The following is an 18,567-nucleotide window of genomic DNA, read 5'->3' on the forward strand; positions in this document are numbered from 1 at the left end:
CTTACCCTTGTTAATTCAAATGCTGATTTCCCCACCCCCAGCTCTCTGGTTTCAATCTGGATATTGCATTGTGATACTCACTATAAGCATCCTGTCTCAACTCTTGTGTAAACAGGACAAAATAAAGCAACTAGATACAATGTTGTGCAATGGGAGGAGCCAGAGGACAGGAAAGAAGGGAGGAGCTAGAGAACAGGAAGGGGCGAGAAGGAGGAGGAGCTCGAGGAGAGCACGAGGAGAGCAGAGCGGGAGGAGAGAGCTTGGAGGACTTAAAGCATGAACCAGACCTAAGATTTCACAAAAAGCAAGTAAAATGTGGGAAATCTAAATGTTAGGAAACTGAGGGCTTGGAGGTTTAGGAGGGAGTAAATATTACCCAGCATTGTGTTCTAGGTTAACTAAAAACCCAGTCTCTGTGTGGTGATTTGGTTATACAGCCGCTGAGGATTAACAGCAGCGTTACCAGAAGTTAAACCCATAGTAAATATTAGTAACTTTTTACAACAGGCTACTGTCCCCTGAATTGGATTCTAACTCAGACATATGCCATCGGTCAGGTTACAATCTAGGGGGTGGATGTAAATCATCCTTAATCGTGCCACTGGGAACCACACCTCATCTCTTGCTTATCATCATTCTCTCCTCTGTATGGCTGGTCCTCACTCTCCAGGATAGTTAACTTAAACATAAGAGCTCTTTGAAGGATGGTGTGTTTAGTTCAATTGTATCCTTAGTGTGTAGGGTAGTACTAGGAATCTAAGACACACACAGACACACACAAACACACAGACTGTAGTCCTTGAAATTAACTCAACAATCCTATAAAGAAAACTAAGTTGCTCTTGGTGAAACTGTCAATACAGCAATATATATTTTTAGCTTGAAATATGTGTGAACCAATCATTCATTCCAAGAACTACTAAGTTTATTTTCTGTATAGTTCACACTCTATTGTTGTAAACTTCAGTTATTTACTGCTATTTCTTGCAGAAGTCATCTCATGCCATCCTAAACATCAACCTTCTTGTTACTCTTTGGACTTGCAGACTGCTCTTTCCCTTACGATGAATGAAATCTTGAGCTGGCCTCTTTACAGATGCTGTTGACATAAATGCTCCACTCTAAAATGACAAAGGCCCTCTCTGTAGTACAACTCATTCCTGCTCCTGAGGTTTTTTCTACTGGCTTTAATTCTTAAAATTCTTAATTTTAATTCTTAAAATTAAAACCTCTACTGGCTTTAATTCTTAAAATTCTGATAATACTAGGATTTCATTTCTATTCCTTTTCTCTTTAAGCTTCAGGGCAGCTAAAGGTAAAAACCACTATTTACTAGATACCTCAAGTATGAGAGATTGCTACAAACATATTTATCTTTTTGCTGTTGTTTTATTTTGGAAATGGTCTCATGGAGCTAAGGATTGTGTCCCACTTGTTATGTAGCAAAGGATAATGTTGAGCTCCTGATTCTCCTTCCTCCAGCTCCCACATGCTAGGATTATAGGTATGTGCCACCCAACATGGCTGTATTTATCATTTTGTTCTCCTAGAGCCATTAAAGAGAAAAGTAGGGAAGTACCTAAGTATCTTATACAATATTATGACTAACAACAGGCAACTCTCAATTCTCTCTCTCTCTCTCTCTCTCAAGTTCTAGAACTTAAGTCTATGTTACTGAGTTTCTATCCTGACCACCTTCTCATAAGCTCTGAGATAACAAATCTATGTAAACAGAGACTCCTTCTGTAAGTATTCTTTAGGTCACTGAATCCCAGCCATCTTTATTTCCAGCACACAGCATCAGCTTTTTAGCACATTCATCACTTCCTATCTGGTACTGCCAATCCTAATAAAAGCCAGAGGACAACGATGATGTTTCCATTTATCTATTTTACCAGACAAAATAGTTTCACAAGAGAGTACCATTCCTTCACTCTCCTGCTTCAAGATGTGAATTATTAAGAAGGAAGATGAAGTGAAAGAGCAAGAGTGAACAGTGACTCCTCTCTCTTCTGTCTTGTGTGTGAGAAGACACATACCTGTGTGCCATGGAGGTCAGAGGACAGTCTCTGGTGTAGGTCCCTGTCTTCTATATTAAGACAGGATCTCTTGTCGTTCAGTGGTGTAATGCCAGGCTAGCTGTCCTGAGAATATCTAGGGATTCTCCTGTCTCTACCTTGCACCTTGCCAAAGGAAAGCTGGCATTACAGCTGAAATTCTTAGATATGTTATCACATACAGCTTTATGTGGGTTCTGGGGATCTGAACTCAGGTCCTCATGCTTGCCTGGCAAGCACTACGCCTACCGAGCCAGCTTCCTAGCTTTTATCCTTCTTAAGATGGTCTCTAACCTAACACTTATCCTGAAATACCCCATGAAAGTCTCTGGAGAAACAGAGAATCCATATAAGAACAAGCTGAACGGTCTAAGAAGGGAATGGCTTATTAAAAAAACCAACACCAAGAGCCTAGTAAATATGAAAGAAACAAACACATTGCTATCCAAAGTATGAAATAACAGTGAAAAAGTAATGTTTATTTCCTACTGAAAACATGTGGTGAGGGGAGAAAACTACAATAAGACAGTAACTGACTGCAAATGAAGGAAGTATCTGCCTATCCCCTGAAAGTGAGATTTTTAACTCATTAGGTAACCCTTCCATAGGCCTACAGGTGGCTACCTTGAAGACAGGGAAGTTAGGAGCTTTTAGGAGCAGAAAGTCCTACAAAGAACAGATTCTGACTTTGGGGCATCTGTACACAGATGCTACAGAAACATAGGGTACTAGCAGCTTCTTTCAGAAACAGAAAAGCTGAATAACCACTATACTCTATATTATACTACCTTAGCTTCTTAATGCTGTTCTGATAAAACCCGAGAGTTTTCAAGCTACACAAAGTGGTTCTGGCAACAAATTGTCTAGAAATGGGTGCTTTGATTTTTTTTAAAAAGAATCCTACATGTATACTAATGAGAACCTCAATGATGAAGAAGAAAAAAAAACAAAAGCACAAAAGCTACTACTGTAACCTATGCCGAAATGAATGAGGAACATAGTCATGTGCTTTGCCCAGGACTGTCCTATGCTTTGACTAGGCTGACGTGGTCAACCATTTTTTACCTTTGTATGTTCTATAATGCAAATTAGATACAAAGAAAACACAAAAAACATGCATTCAAGATTTTTTATAAATTATCTGAGAAACAAATTAATTCTTGATAAAATGAAAACATATGTTGGTAGAAATTTTAACTATCTTATAAATGCCATGTGGAAAAAGTTGGAATAATTAATTTGACTGAGTTAACTTCAACCCCAAGGGATGAGTTCTTACTTGTAAATGCATACACAAAATGTTAACAGGCTAGCAGCAATGGATACAAAGCACTTTGTGCTCACAGTGTCTGCAGAGTCCACAACCCCAGCAGGCTTATTATGGAAACGCAAAGTATGAGCAAAGAATGGGACCTCATCTGAGACCATCAAAAGTTCAAGAAATGTAACAGATCAAATTTAACAAATGGAACTATGATTGACATTCTGTAAAAATAAAGCAGAATTAGAAAGAAATGTGGACAGTAGTGTGGAAACAACTGCAAACCTAGATAAGGATTTTCTTGGCATAGTATTAATCACTACATTCCTAATAGCATGCTAACACCAGAAACCATATGGGAGAGGAAGTCAGCACATGGGAGAGGAAGTCAGCACATCGAAGTAAAAGAGTTCTTCTCCAGGACAAGCAAGCACTTCGCTTATTAGGTCGGCTTTATGGTCAAGAAAATCAAGGTGCTTGCTTCAGCAACACATACACTAAAATTGGAACAATACAGATTAGCATGGCCCCTACACAAGAATGACACGCAAATTCCTGAAGCATTCCATATTTTTTTTTTTGCAGGCAAATGGTGGGAACTAGAAAAAAATCATCCTGAGTGAGAAGCAGAAAGACACACATGGCACATACTCACTTATAAGTGGGCATGAGACATATAATATAGGATAAATATTCTAAAACCTGTACACTTAAAGAAGCTAAGTAAGAAGGAGGACCGTGGATAAGATAATCAATCCTCACTCAGAAAGGCAAATGGGATGGATATCAGAAGAGGGAGAAAACAGGGAACAGAACAGGAGCCTACCACAGAGGGCCACTGAAAGACTCTACCCAGCAAGGTATCGAAGCAGATGCTGAGACTCAGCCAAACTTTGGGCAGAGTACAGGGAACCTTATGAAAGAAGTGGGAAATACTTGTAAGACCTGGAGAGGACAGGAGCTCCACAAGGAGAGCAACAGATCCAAAAAATCTGGGCAAAGGGGTCTTTTCTGAGACTGACTCCAACCAAGGACCATGTATGGAGATAACCTAGAACCCCTGCAGAGATGTAGCCCATGGCAGCTCAGTGTCTAAGTGGGCTCCCTAGTAATAGGAACAAGACTGTCTCTGTCATGAACTCAGTGTCCTGCTCTTTGATCACCTGCCTCTGAGGAGGGTACAGCCTTACCAGGCCACAGAGGAACACAATACAGCCAGTCCTGATGAGACCTGACAGGCTAGGGTCAGAGGGAAGGGAAGGAAGATCTCCCCTACCAGTGGACTTGGGGAGGGGCATGGGAGGAGATGAGGGAGGGGGCTACAGCTGGAATACAAAGCGAATAAACTGTAATTTATTAGAAAAGAAAAGAAAGGCACACAATATTCAGATTTCAGTATTTCAGTCTATCAAGCATTTTTTCCCACAGCAAATCCTGGCAATAAAACATGATCTCTTACTCTGCAGCAGGAACTCATCTACGTATCCCAGATGAAGGGTTTCAAACTGGGGAAACTCCAACTCTGCCATCTTCAGGGCAGAAAAGACACCATCTTTGGTTAAAGAAGGCTGGATGCGAACTTCATGTAACCTACAAATAGAAAAACATGTTAAATGAAAACAATGGCATCAGAGTCTTCCTGAAAACAGAGCTCAAAAACGAGTTTATAATTTTACTATAGTTACCACAGGTATCAAGAATGTTCCCCTCTTTCAATTAAAAAACAAACAACAACAAAATCAACCAAACAAACAAAACTTCGAGATTTCTCTTTTCAAGTATAGCCTCACATAAGGCAGTATGCTCTAGCTCTGCAATTAGTAACAATCAATCATACAGTTAGAATCCTAGAACTTGCCCAAGAACCTTTTCCCCCTAAGAACTTCCTTAAGCACAATCAAGGTAAGAAAGCAGAGCTGGTGGATGAACTCAGGGAGCACCCGAGGTCATTCCAAAGAACCCACAGTGGAAGGTGAGAAGTGACTGGCCAGAGTTTTGAATTACACATGCAGGCTGTGGTAAGTCTAACCGCTGAGAGTTGGGAAATAGCTAATGTAGGATGAAGGGACCTAAGATATGTTAAAATATTCTGCACATAGAACACTGCAAAGGCCGTTCTAAGACAGATTTCTGAGTAGGAAGTATATCATCAGCTCAAACAACTCAGAAGACCAAGTACAGATGGAAAATGGTTCTAGAGAGGCTTCAGGTACCACTGTCACTAACTGCTATTCACGCTACACTCAGGCGGCACTTTCCTATGCCACAATACCATACGGCCCTAGGACTGATGAACCTAGAGGGCAGTTCCACCGCTCCCGCTCGAAAGTCAGACAAACATGAAGTGATGCCATCTGCTACTTAAGTAGTCCTTTTGTATTTTAAATCCAAATAGGACATGACCAAATTCTACACCGAATATGGATAGATACACTAGCCCCAAGTTTTCTAAAACATCTAATTCTAGGACAAAACATACCTACGGGCAGCGGTGATGATGAGGTAACCAAGATCTACTTCAAGGGCATTCTTGCAAGCGCCTAAAACAATGGTGTGCAAATTTCTAAAGCCGCCTGGTTAAAGAGAAAAAGGAACAAAAATAAGCATTTCTCTGACCAGAGAACTTTTGGTAAAGAAGTTATACATGCCTTAGAAAATAATTACTTGTTTAAAGGTAAATGCTGTGTTTCTGCAACCACATTGCCTTAAGGTGAACTAGTTCTAGCAGTTATTTCCCCAAAACAGATTCTCTTGTGAAAACACACTTTGAGCGTCTGAACACTCAAGACTTAAAACAAAGAAAATGCTGAAAACCCATGAGGGAAGTACAGAAAGACTGACCCTTCCTGGCCAAATCCTGAACCTCCAGGATATCATGGAACAAGATAACACTATTTGAATTCATTTTCAAGTTTGATTTTTCAAATTTTGTTGTAATTAATTAATTTTGTGTGTGGGTGTGGGTGTGTGTGTGTGTGTACCAGTGCACACACCCACGTGGTAGCCAGAGGTTCCTTTACTTCTCTTCACATTATGTTTGAGGACAGGTTCTCTCACTGAAGCGAGAACTTGCCATTTTGGCTGTGGTGGCTGGGCATTGTCTCCTCCTCCTGGTATAGGGTTACAGACACATGCCGCCTGTGTGAACAAATCACTGCAGTGTTAGGACCCAACTCCATTTTCCTTTGAGAAGAGATAATCCCTGACTTGGACATCTCAGGTCTCCAGAAGAGCTCAGGCTTTAGTAATGCTGTTGTGTCTGGTATTTGTTATAGTGTATGGAAGTTTCCATGCCTGGTACCTGGACATCAGGTTCATCTGTCAGGTGATGGCTCTTGAAAGAAAAGACACTCACTCTTAATACCCCCTTCACTGCAGGAGAGAGGGAACTAACAGTTTGCTAATCATTTCATTGCTAAAAAAAAAAAAATTGATCTAGATAATAGTAATTAAAACTAGAAACGTAGTTAATGAATTATTAATAAAGATGGAAAAGAAAGTAAAATGAAAAAAATAATAAAATGGAAACCCTCCAGTAACACTGATAACATAGATGTGGTTAATACTGCTAAACATGCTGTAGAAGTTTTGTCACCGAGTCAGCAGTTCTAAGAAAGAGCTCAATATAAGAGAAGGTATTACTTATTTACCAACTAATATGTAAAAAACTAGAAAACTGGCCTTATTACTCTTTCACTTCTCTTGAAAAGGTCTAACATGAATAAAAAGACAAAGAATATTAGCCTGAGCTCAACAATACTTACCTTCATCATCAAACACACCATAAAAAAGCAAAGACAATTATAAGCATTATTTTAAAAATAAGAGGTGACTAAACAAAGCCTTAAAAAAAAATCAAAAGCTAATTTTAAAAGCTGTTTTGTAACTAAAAGAAAAGAATACCTGATCTCCAGCTGTCTTCAACCACATGCTGGATGAGACCTCCCAGGAAAGGGACTCGAACCATTTCCAAGTGTTCTAAGTTCCGGGCAGATGCCAGACCTGTTACCAAGGGCACGTATTTCAAAGAATTTGTTGGTCCTGGAAAAAGTAAACAAAACAAAAAAAATATATAATAAACTATTTAATAGATAAAATTTTGAAACAGCAATTGAAAAGAGTAACTTATAAACCCTTTGTCTTAAAATGATAGACAAAACTCTTGGTGGTAGTCTGTGCTCTATGCGTCACTAAATCAAATGCTAGTTTGCTGACAAAACACTTGCTCAGCACGAGAACCTTTCAAAAGCAATGGAAAAATATGAAGTATGTTTTGCAAATATATGTAAGTGTCAATAATTTTCACTTCAAAATAACAAATGAGAAAAAAAAATCTCAAGACGACAATTTGAACCTTCACTCAAATAAGCTGCTTTACCCTTTCAGCATCTCTTTATGTCCAGCAGTATGCTAGATCCTAGGAAAGACCAAAGAAGCAACGGTCCTGCCCATTAAGACTTCCAATGGAGAAACAGCATATAAATAATTCTGAAATGATAAAAAAGACTGAATATACGAAGTAACAAGTTAAGACATGCTGTACTCCATAAAAAGAAAAAACAAGATGCCAGGAAGTGGACCCTGGAAGCCACGCTACGCTTAGAAGATGACCTAAGCATCTCAGGGTAAGACGACAGTGTCACAGGGTGACAACAAGTGGAGCTATATTCATCCTCGTAGCACCAAACAGGCAGATGTGACCAGACAGAGGAGTAAGAAATAAGGGAAAATGCCTCTAGTCAGACTGAACCCTGAAGAGAATGTTACCCCTGACAGTACAGACAACAGACAGCGGCACCAGGGGCTTTGTTCAGCTGAGGAACATCACGAAACCAAAGTATAAGGTAGAATAACTGTTGTTAATGTTTAGAAAATCAGAGACTAAAAAGACTGAAATCTATTAAAATAAGCCAGTGAACTAAAATCTGAGCTTATATAAAACACTCAGCTAGTCTGTTGATTTTTGTTTTTGGTTTTGTCTTGTTTGCTAAGGTTGATTACATTTCTACTGTCCACAAAACAAAACAAATACTGCATTCACAAGTCAAAAAACATAGATAGTAATAACATAATTTACAATACAAATGCAGACTGTGCAAGGACATTTTTCCAAGTACACGCTTCATTCAACTGTAACTGCATACAGTATTACCTGCACAGTTCCTCATGACAAAAGTTCGCAAGCTGATGCAAAGGAAGTCTTTAAACGGCTGTGGTTTTGTGAGTCTCACCCACTTCATGTACAGGTGCCTTAGCATAGGGATACAAGGGATTTCAGGAACATTGACCCCTAGAGCACACACACAAAAGAACAAGACAGTGACAAAAATACTGTGTACTCTGCATACAGTTTGCTCAAGAGTCCAATTTTCAGTTGACAGTCTATTCTTTAAGAAGATGTTTATCTGAACCAATGACATAATTAAAGCCCACTAAATTTGGTTTATTTAAAACAGGCTATTAAAGAAGTTTTATGCAAACCATATTATAAAGAATGGGACTTAAAATCTGTTTGTGTATTGAAAACACATCTATCTCATAGCTGTATCCTATAGGTACAAACTAAAAGTAGGTTTCTCAGAAGATGCAGGTGAGTGCACAAATATGCGTGGCTGCCAGGGACCACTATTTCCCCTCACTGAGAAAGCTAAATTTCTCAGCACAAAGTGAGGCCAGCTGAATTATAATATTTTGCTTTGTAGTAGCAAAACACACCTTGAAGTCATTTCCATAATTATGGGAATTTTAGCCATTTGTAAATATGTAGAAGAAGCCAACATGACTTTGAGAACAAAATTTGACAGCTATTTATTTTAATGTCTCAAGCTATTAAGAATGTTTTATGCCTTTGATGAATCATATCTATGGAGAACTCAATCTGGAAAAGGGGAAGGGTGTGTAATGGGGGAGCTATCAGCAGATCTGAAAGAAGAAAAAGACTGATAATTTGTAAATCCTAATGGAAGGAGGTAGCTTCAGCAACATGCTGCAATAGTCAAAACACCATGTTAGACAAAAGCCTATGAGAAAATCTAAGAGTTCAGGGTGATGGCACCTAAGAGTAACTGATACAATTAACACAATGCCACTTTTATTCTGAGACTGCTTTCAAGAACAGCTGAAGAAAGCAAAATCACAGAACTTAAAAGCAGCAGGTTCTTTAAAAGCGAACCTCTGGGTAATGCCCCTACTATCGCTTACATGGACTACTCCTCGGCCTGTCTTCTCAAAACTGCAGTTTACTGATTAGGTTCTTAATACGTAAACACACCATGTGGCAACAGATGGGAAATAAAAATGGGGATAAGAGCAAAGGAAGAAAATCAGACCAAGAGAAGGAAAGAATTCACAAATCAAGCTTCATGTCTACCACAAAGGTGGCACTGCTGCTTGTCTGAGTCACAGGGCAAGGCGAGAAAGATCCAAAGATAGTTGTCTGATGCTCAGTCCTACTTTCTGCCAAATTTAGCCTATAAACAATGGATAAATGTGTATCTCTTCACATTAACCAGCACACAGTTAGTACAAAGCTGTACTAACTTAGTCAATCACATAATTAATGCATTTCAGTGAAACTTACCAATGTTTGCAATTAACTGGTATAGGCACTATGGAAAATGTGAAGATATAAAAATCTTCTACCTTGATAGAAGTCACACTACCTTCTACCTTGAGGCTACGTTATAAACTTAAGATATTACAGAAATAAAACCCCTTATCACTTAAAAATCCAAATATTCATATCCTTGCTCAGACTCACTCCAGAGGCTGACAAGTAAGAGGGGTCTTTACTAGCCTTCTCTAGTCACACATAGAGACGTGGACCCTTTCCCGTATTATCCCTCAGGTCCTCCTATTACTATCTAACCCTATTTTAGAATATAGGGTTAGACTATCCCCAATATCTGGAGTAATCTGTGGAATATAGCATAAATTCAATATGAACATTAACAGTAATAAAATATAAACTTAAAAATATAGCTTAAAATATGAAAATATTTGGGCTGAGGATATGGCTCAGTTGATAAGAGTACTTGCCTAGCAGCCACAAAGACCTACCTGGATTTCATCTTTGCCTGACACCACATGAAACTGGGCATGGTAGTTCATGCCTGCAATCCAAGTAGTGAGGAACAGGCAAGAGGATCAGAAATTGAGGGTCACCCTGAGCTATTTAGTGAATTTGAGGCCAGCCTAAGCTACATAACATTTTCTCTCAAAATAAATAAAAAATAGTGTCAGACTTTAATATTAATAAGCCTTCAAAAGTCTCTTAGCAGATTAAGCCAAAGATGAAAAGTTAGAAGTTGATAAATTAAAAAAAAAACAAAACAAAACAAATAAAACATTTGTCCTTGTTGAAATTATAATGATGTAATTTCAAAAAGCATGCATATGGAGAAAGCACAACATAACCATGCAAGTAAAGAAAGTTCTGGAAAAGATCACTCCATCACCATTTTTTAGAGGAAAAAAGTAAGGCAGAATGTTCATTCCAATGACTCTAGATTGAGGAGCATGGTAATTTTTTTACTTCAAGAAAAAAACTAAATAGCGAGGGTTTTATAATGTTCTAGACTGAGGTTTAGTAGGCCCAGGCTACAGCTGCCTGTTTAAATTTAAGTAAATTAACTGAGCACAGTGATGCCCACCTGTAATGCCAACACTCAGAAGCTGCAAAGGCTAAGATGAATAGAGCGCTCCTGGCCAACCTGAGTTACATGGAAGATCCTGACTCATCTCTTTTTTTTAGTAAGAAGAAATTTAAATAAAATTTAAAAGTTTAGTTCCTTAGTATCAGTATCAGTAGCTAGAATAAGCCAGACATCGCAGTAAAACATGGCCCACGGCTTGGTGGATAAAGCATGTGTCATGCAGGAAAGGCCTAGTTACCTCCACGGAACCCACATAAAGATGGAAGGAGAGAAAGGACTGTATGCACTTGTCCTTTAACCTCCACAAATGCACCGTGGCACACACATGACCACACATCAAACACACAAACAGAACCAGCATGAAATAAATTCCTCCTCTCAAAAGTTGTATTGAAGATCCCTCTCTAAAGGGCAAGATCAGAGTAAAGGCAGGGTTAAAGCTTGATGGAAAAACCCAAAAAGATAAAACCATCAAACTGTCTTCAGCATGGCAGTTGACTGCCTGAAAAGCAACATTCCCCTGAGTGCGCTTTAACTAATGGAAAACTCAGCTTTTATACACGTCTCACAAGCATTTCTTTTCCTACACCCCATCAATAAGATCATCTTAAATTTTCATAACTGTTTCAGTGAGTATTCACTTACAGTGTTTCAAGGCATGACAAGCGAACCAGAAAGCAGGTACTCACCAACTAAATGCAAAGTTTGGATTTTGGCTCCTATGGGGATTTTCAGTTTATTTTCAGGAGGAATTGGAAATGCTCCGTTACGATTACGAAATTTCCCCAAAATATGAACATGCGGCATATATGTCCAAATGGATTCTACCAACTCCAAATGAGATGTTTCTACACCCTAGAAAATAGCACCACGGCAAGCATAAGGAAGGCTTTCATTTTGTATGCAAAGCGTCTCTTTCTGTACAAGATGCTAAATATGCAACGGGACTGAAGACACGCTGGTTATGCGTGCAGTCTGCATGTGAGTGAGTAAGCTCCACAGTCCTCCTGAGCCACTAGTCTATAAACCAGCGGATGGTAACATGTCCAACAGGTTACTTACCACCAAGTTTGGGCATGCCTGCAAAGCTTCTAGGACTCCTGGAATGCTGAAAGCCTCGTGGCCCCTTACTCTTCGCCTCTCGAGGTATCTAGGGTGAAGGCCATATAGCTGTTCAACATCTGGCATCTTCTTCAAAAGCGTTAGGAAACTGGAATCTGTGAAGCCTGAGGAGGTCAGAAGCACTTAGAAAAGGTTCATCGTCCATTCACAAGTATTTACTAAGTACATGTAAGTTTCAACGAAAAGTGAAACAGCAATGGGTTCCTTTAACAGTCCTATGAAGCAATGTCACAGCTGAATAAACTGTTAAAGAGAACATACCCTAGGCTCATTACATGGAAATTACATCATATATACTACCTGCTCAGTATTCCATTGCATGTTTAGGGTACTTTATAGCTAAGGTTTTCATCTACTATGTCCTTTTTTTTTTGTTCTGGCTACTGTCAAGGCATTTAAATCTTCAATTAACAAACAGCACATATTTAACCTCACATTATTTAATGTGAACTTTGGACTGATAGATGGTAAGGGATAATGCATCACATTACCACCCAGTCTCTTCTTCCTTTTCCTCCATAGATGCTACTCTAGAAAACCTAAGGGTTCCACAAAACACTAAAAGTAAAAATAGGATACAGACCTCATCTTTAAGAACAACAAAGCTAAAAAACCTGAGCCTAGGGGATCCTGTAGAGATTGATGCACCAACCAAGGACTATGCAGGGAGAGGACCTAGAAACCCTGCTCAGATGTAGCTGACTGGCACCTCAGTCTCTATGTGGGTTCTGGAGAAAGGGGAACAGAGGCCGCCTCTGTCATGATCTTTGATCACTTGCCCCTGGTGATGCAGCCTTGCCAGGCCACAAAAGAAGAGGATCCAGGCAGTTCTGGGTAGACTTGATAAGCTATGGGCAGATGGCAATAGTGGAGAACTCCCCCTTTCAGTTGACTAGAGAAAAGGGATGGGAGGGAAGAGGGAGTGAGGGTGGGACTGGGAGGAGTTGAGAGAGGGGGCTTCAATCAGAATATATAATGAATAAATTGTAAAAAAAAAATAAAAAATAAATTAGTCCCCTAATTACTATCCCAAACTAGGTTCACCCTTTTCTAACCATTTCCTTGCAACTGCTCTTTTATATGTTTAACTGTTACTCCCCACTATTTCATTAAATTAAAAAAAAAAAAATAGAAGAAAGTTGGCTAAGAAAACAAGAATGATAGAATGTGAACAGGTACTGAGATGGTAAAAAAATAAATAAAAAGTGTGTATCTGGGAGGCCAGCTGTGCTCTGCAGCAGGAATTAGCAAGATGCAAACAGAGACAGGCAAAACCTTCACAGCAGCAGCTATAGGTTAAATATGTATGGAGACAAGTCACAGATACATTTTCTATTACTGGAGCCTCAGAAGATATCTGAAAGCCAACTGTCTGCTCACTGATAAAAAAAATATTAACTTTCCAACGAAACCAAAGGACTGAAGCTTTTAAAAAAAATGTTCTATTTGAATAGGGCTAATACAGAGTTGCTAGCTACAGAATCACAAAGGTAAATAGTAAGAGCCAGGCATGGCAGTGCAGCCCACAATCTCAGCACTTGAGAGGTAGAGACAGAAGGGTCAGGAGTTCAAGGCCAGCCTCAGCTCACCTACCTGGTAAGTTTAAAGCCAGCCTGGCCTACAAGCAAGTCTATTTCAAAAACAAAACAAATAGTAAAAAGTGACCATAGAAATTACTTATGCTCTACAATTAAAACATGTCCTATCATTTTCTTGTAGTGTTTACTGAATGCTATTATTGAAGAATTAACTAGCAATGCAAGAATCCAAAGCCTAACGTGAGCCCTATAGACATTAGCCTCTCTCTTTTTACATACACTATAACCACCACAAATGGGGAACGGTAATTAAGATGGGATATAACTCCAAAGAGATCACATATATGAGCCATCAGGTACTTCTATCAAGATTTAGGGCTTCAGCTGGACATGGAGGCACATATATTTAATCTCAGTACTTAGGAGGCAGAGATAGGTGAATCTCTGTGAAATTAAGGCCATTCTGGTGTATGTAGTGCATTCCAACAAGCCCTAGCTACACAGTGAGAGCCAGTCTTAAAAAATGATCCAGGCTCATCCCAAAAGGCAAAGAGGATGGACATCAGAAGAAGAAGAAAACAGGAGACAAGCTAGGAACCTGCCACAGAGGGCCTCTGAAAGCCTCTGCCCTGCAGACTATCAAAGCAGATGCTGAGACTTATGGCCAACTGTTGGGCAGAGTGCATGGAATCTAATGAAAGAAGTAGGAAATAGTTAGATCTGGAAAGGACAGGAACTCCACAAGGAGAGCAACAGAACCAGAAAATTTGAACAAAGGGGTCTTTCCAGAGACTTATACTCCAACCAAGTACCAGGCATGGAGATAACCTAGAACCCCTGCACAAATGTAGCCCATGGCAGTGCAGTGTCCAAGTGGGTTCCATAGTAATGGGAAGAGGGACTGCCTCTGACATATCTGATTAGCCTGCTCTTTGATCACCTCCCCCTGAGGGGGGAACAGCCTTACCAGGCCACAGAAGATGACAATGCAGCCACTCCTGATGAGATCTGATAGACTAAGATCAGAAAGAAGGAGAGGGGGACCTCCCCTATCAGTGGACTCGGGAAGGGGCATGTGTGAAGAAGGGGGAAGGAAGGTAGGATTAGGAGGGGAGGAGGGAGAGGTGTATGGGGTGATACAAAGTGAATAAAGTATAACTAATAAAAGTTAAAAAAAAAGTGATCCATGGCTTAGCTTAAATGCCACAGAATAGGCCAGCTAATATAATCTTCCCCTACAGACTGCTTACATCCATTTTTTTTTTTTATATGCACTGCTGAGAAGAAAAGCTTTGGGCTCACAGGTATTTCTTACAGTCTGAAAATTGGCTATGTGCCCACAGATCCTACCTAATCTGGTAAATGCCATGATGTTAATGCTAAGCTGGAGCACAGAAGAGCTCTGCTCTCCTCCAACATCCTGTCTGCAACACCTGCTAAAGAAAATCTAACAGAAGATGCTACCCTGACAATCTTGCCTACCACAAACCATCACTCTCTAGAGTTAAATGAATACTTGCCCTTCACAGCTTAAGTAACTAATGACAACTGTGTTTTGTTTCCTATAAGCCAATTTCCAGCCTGACATTGCAACATTGTTTTCCAGAACATTTATGTAGCATCTCTTGAAAGGACAGGGCACCCCAAGCTGCACTTTACAGAACTCTAGAGGGAGTCTGTTCTGCCTGTCTAGGAGAACTTTGGAAACAAGCTATCTCTTCAGCCGTCCATTTCTGGTAAGGACTTCTCTGATGTTCTATCTCTTTTGTTGAGTTTGTCTGTCTCGGCCTCAATCCATTTTCTAATCTCATGGTCTGAACATTATTTTTTTTTAAAGCATGATTTTAAAAGATTCTAGTTAATAAGCAATAGGAAAGCATACTAACAGAAGACTGTTAAAAGAAAACCAGCCCTTTTTACTATTATTTTAATAAGGACACTAAGGGCTTCTTTATGACATATTCAAACATGTATATCATGAATTTCCCATTCCTTTTGTTCTCATTCCTCCTGCTAGACTTACCTTATTCCTCCCCTCCAAACAGGAGCCCTCTGCTTTCATGTCATAAATTAATTACCTTTAAAAAAAAAGTCACATTCTATGGAGCCATTTTTATCTCTCTCCACCTGGGCTCAGACGCACCCTCAAACCTCTGTCTACTTACCACTTGGCATATACTCCCACCACCGCCCTGCACAGAGGTCCACAACTCTCACAACTCTCAGGTAGAGAGTAACTGCTTCCTTTAGCTTCCGAGAAAGACACTCCATGCACATGATATCCTGCAGCGGGAGGTACCTTTGTAATGGAAAGAAATGGGAATCAAGTATGCATACAGGCCTTTCCCCTCTACCATGCTCCCACCGTTTAAATGATGTGAGGCCTTAAGAACATTCACAGCACTTTTAAGTGCATAAGATCATTCAGCTTATAATTTTTTTCTTATTTTATGAAAATCTGACTACATGTATTTATGTATTCAACATGTACCCCTGGTGACCTTGGAGGTCAGAAGAGGGTGTTGGATCCCTTGGGATTGGGGGGTTACAGATGGCAACATGGTTAGACACCATGTGGGTGCTAGGAACCAAACCTGTGTCCTCTGCAAGAGCAACAAACGCTCTGAACCACAGAACCTACTCTCCAGCCCCAATTTGGCTTTTGAGTAAATGCAGCTAAATCTACAAATACTCAAGTACCCAAATAAAATATTGAGCTCTTTCCATGTTTCTACTTAGTTTCTAATAATACCTACATATATTTTTAAATAGCAGAAAACCTCATCTTTATCTCTTAAGATACCTAGAGTATATCTCCACACATACCTAGAGTGTCAAGTGAAAGCTACCTTTACCCAGTGGGTGCTGTGTCAGAACTCCACAAGGAGAGCAGCTGCTTGGCTTTTTGCCACACAACCCTTCCTTGCCCGGGTCCTTTTTTCTCCTCTGCCACCCTCCCTCCGGTCCTCTAGCTAGCAGCTACACTGTGGCAAGGAGGTGGCACCAACTGTAGGCTTGCTCTCCGCTGCCAAGTCTCCTGGTTGAATCTGCAACGTACTTCACTGGTTCCTTCAGTACTACCTACAACTATTAACAAGCTCCTTAGAAATTATCTTCAAAGTCCTGCTGACTGTGTCTTCCTTATCTGCTGGAGTCCTCACTCAGCATGTAAGGGCTACTACTGTGCAGTTGAAAAGTAGGGAAACTGCCTAGAGAAGGTAAACCTACAAAAATCCCTACAGCTAGGTAAGTGGGAAGAGCAGCAATGCCAACATATTGTAGGCTGATTCTAATTCCTCACAGCCACGTTAACTCCAACAGCAAAGCGTATGCATGCATGTTGAATACTTTCTATTGCACTGTGTTCTTACCACTGGCCCTTCAAAGCTATTTAAATAAAGATAACTAAATTAAATTTCTACCAAAACCATTACTGCTAGCCATAACTTAATTACCACTCTGGGAGTTAAACAATTTTCAGAAAATATGACTACACATTATATAAGCAATGAAAAGCATTGAATTTTTACATTCTAACTCAAGTTTTATACCATTCCAAATATTTTGTAATCCAAAATATTTGCCTGAGTTAGTTTTTTTTTATAAAAACTAGTTAGTTAATTTTATAAGCCCTGAGTAACTTTTTAAAAAGAAATCACGATTATTTTTCATCAAATTTTCCCTAGAAAGAAGAAATGAATGTTCTTCTATGATGGCTGTGGTTAAAAATCTCGAGTTGAAAAGGCACACGGAAAGTGGGGTGGGTGGAAACAAGGGAGAGATGCAGAACAAAAGCAAATTTTACATCAAAAATAGCACAATGAAGCCTAATTTTCGTAAGCTAATAAAACCATTAGAAAAGCACATGTGTGTATTTTAGAAGAGTCAGTAAAGCTTAGTTCTCTTTTAAGGGAGACCAACTTTTTGTCTCAGGGATATGCCAAGTAATCACCACACAATCACTGTAGGAGGTTTCAAGTAAAAATTTTACAATAAAACCTAACCTATTTATTCTAGAAACACCCAGGCCACAGACTCAGAGCAGCTCAGAGCTCCTGTGTTCAGCTAATGTGCTCAGTTTATTAGAAACAGTACAAGACATTTAGCCTGACTCTCACCTTTACATGTGACTAATCCACCCAACTATAAAATGGCATCTACTTTTAATGTAAAATATGGTCCAATCTGTCCACAATACACAGCACTTTAAATCCTTTTTGAGACATAATTTCTGCACATTTGTATGGGCACTGAGGGATCAATGAAGATAACATATACTGTGTAGTGACCACCAATTAGCATCTAACAATTATAACTATGCTTCTTTGCAGAATTTAAGTGGTTTTAATATTTTAGCTCTTGTCATTTATAATTAAGCAATAAGATGTAAAACAGACATGCTTTTAAGTTTTTTCTCCAAATGTTTACAGCCTATGACATCATCACTTATCCATGTTTTCCACAATGATGTGAAAACCAACTTCTTTCTTTGTTTTAGTTTTGTTTTGTTTTTGGAGACAGGGTTTCTCAGTCTTGGCTGTCCTGGGCTTGCTTTGTAGACCCAGAGAGAGCTGTCTGCCTCTGCCTCCCTGCATGCTGGAATTACAGGTGTGCACCACCATGCCCAATGAAAACCAACTTTTTAAACTAGATCTCTTCATGGATTTGAATACATCTGTACAGCCTAGTCTGTCTGTTTTACACAACTCTTGTTATTTTCTCCAGCCCTTGTCCTAACTACAGTATATTTTAAAATGTATTTGAACATCAGGTAGTTAGCTGCCTTGACTGAAACTTTTAGCAATTTCTACATAGGTTTTTCTAGCACATGAATTTCAATATCATTTTGTGATGGTAGGAAAAAATTTATTGTTTTAAATTAGGCCTTTTATTCCCAGAAATTAACTAACAAAAACTATATGTGTCACAAAAGC

The 18,567-nt window shown here is 39.4% G+C and overlaps 1 protein-coding gene and 1 non-coding gene across 4 annotated transcripts in view; one reads left to right on the forward strand and one right to left on the reverse strand.

The window, feature by feature from the left end:
• The window catches only part of Fbxo38 (F-box protein 38), a 47,872-nt gene that overhangs the window by 20,760 nt on the left and 8,545 nt on the right, over window positions 1-18,567 (reverse strand). For all 3 annotated transcript variants that reach the window (XM_055622647.1, XM_055622648.1, XM_055622646.1), the window contains exons 3-9: window positions 15,799-15,932; window positions 12,036-12,199; window positions 11,663-11,828; window positions 8,471-8,608; window positions 7,222-7,359; window positions 5,798-5,891; window positions 4,778-4,908 (exon numbers count right to left, since the gene is read on the reverse strand). In XM_055622647.1, the coding sequence (XP_055478622.1) occupies window positions 4,778-4,908; window positions 5,798-5,891; window positions 7,222-7,359; window positions 8,471-8,608; window positions 11,663-11,828; window positions 12,036-12,199; window positions 15,799-15,932 (965 nt within the window). The remainder of the gene's footprint in view (window positions 1-4,777; window positions 4,909-5,797; window positions 5,892-7,221; window positions 7,360-8,470; window positions 8,609-11,662; window positions 11,829-12,035; window positions 12,200-15,798; window positions 15,933-18,567) is intronic.
• LOC129688225 (U6 spliceosomal RNA) lies at window positions 3,792-3,893 on the forward strand. Its single transcript, XR_008721882.1, has one exon. It is a non-coding gene; the product is annotated as a U6 spliceosomal RNA (small nuclear RNA).

Source organism: Psammomys obesus, unplaced genomic scaffold (genome assembly GCF_907164565.1).
Source record: "Psammomys obesus unplaced genomic scaffold, mPsaObe1.curated_primary_1811, whole genome shotgun sequence".
Taxonomy (NCBI): domain Eukaryota; kingdom Metazoa; phylum Chordata; class Mammalia; order Rodentia; family Muridae; genus Psammomys; species Psammomys obesus.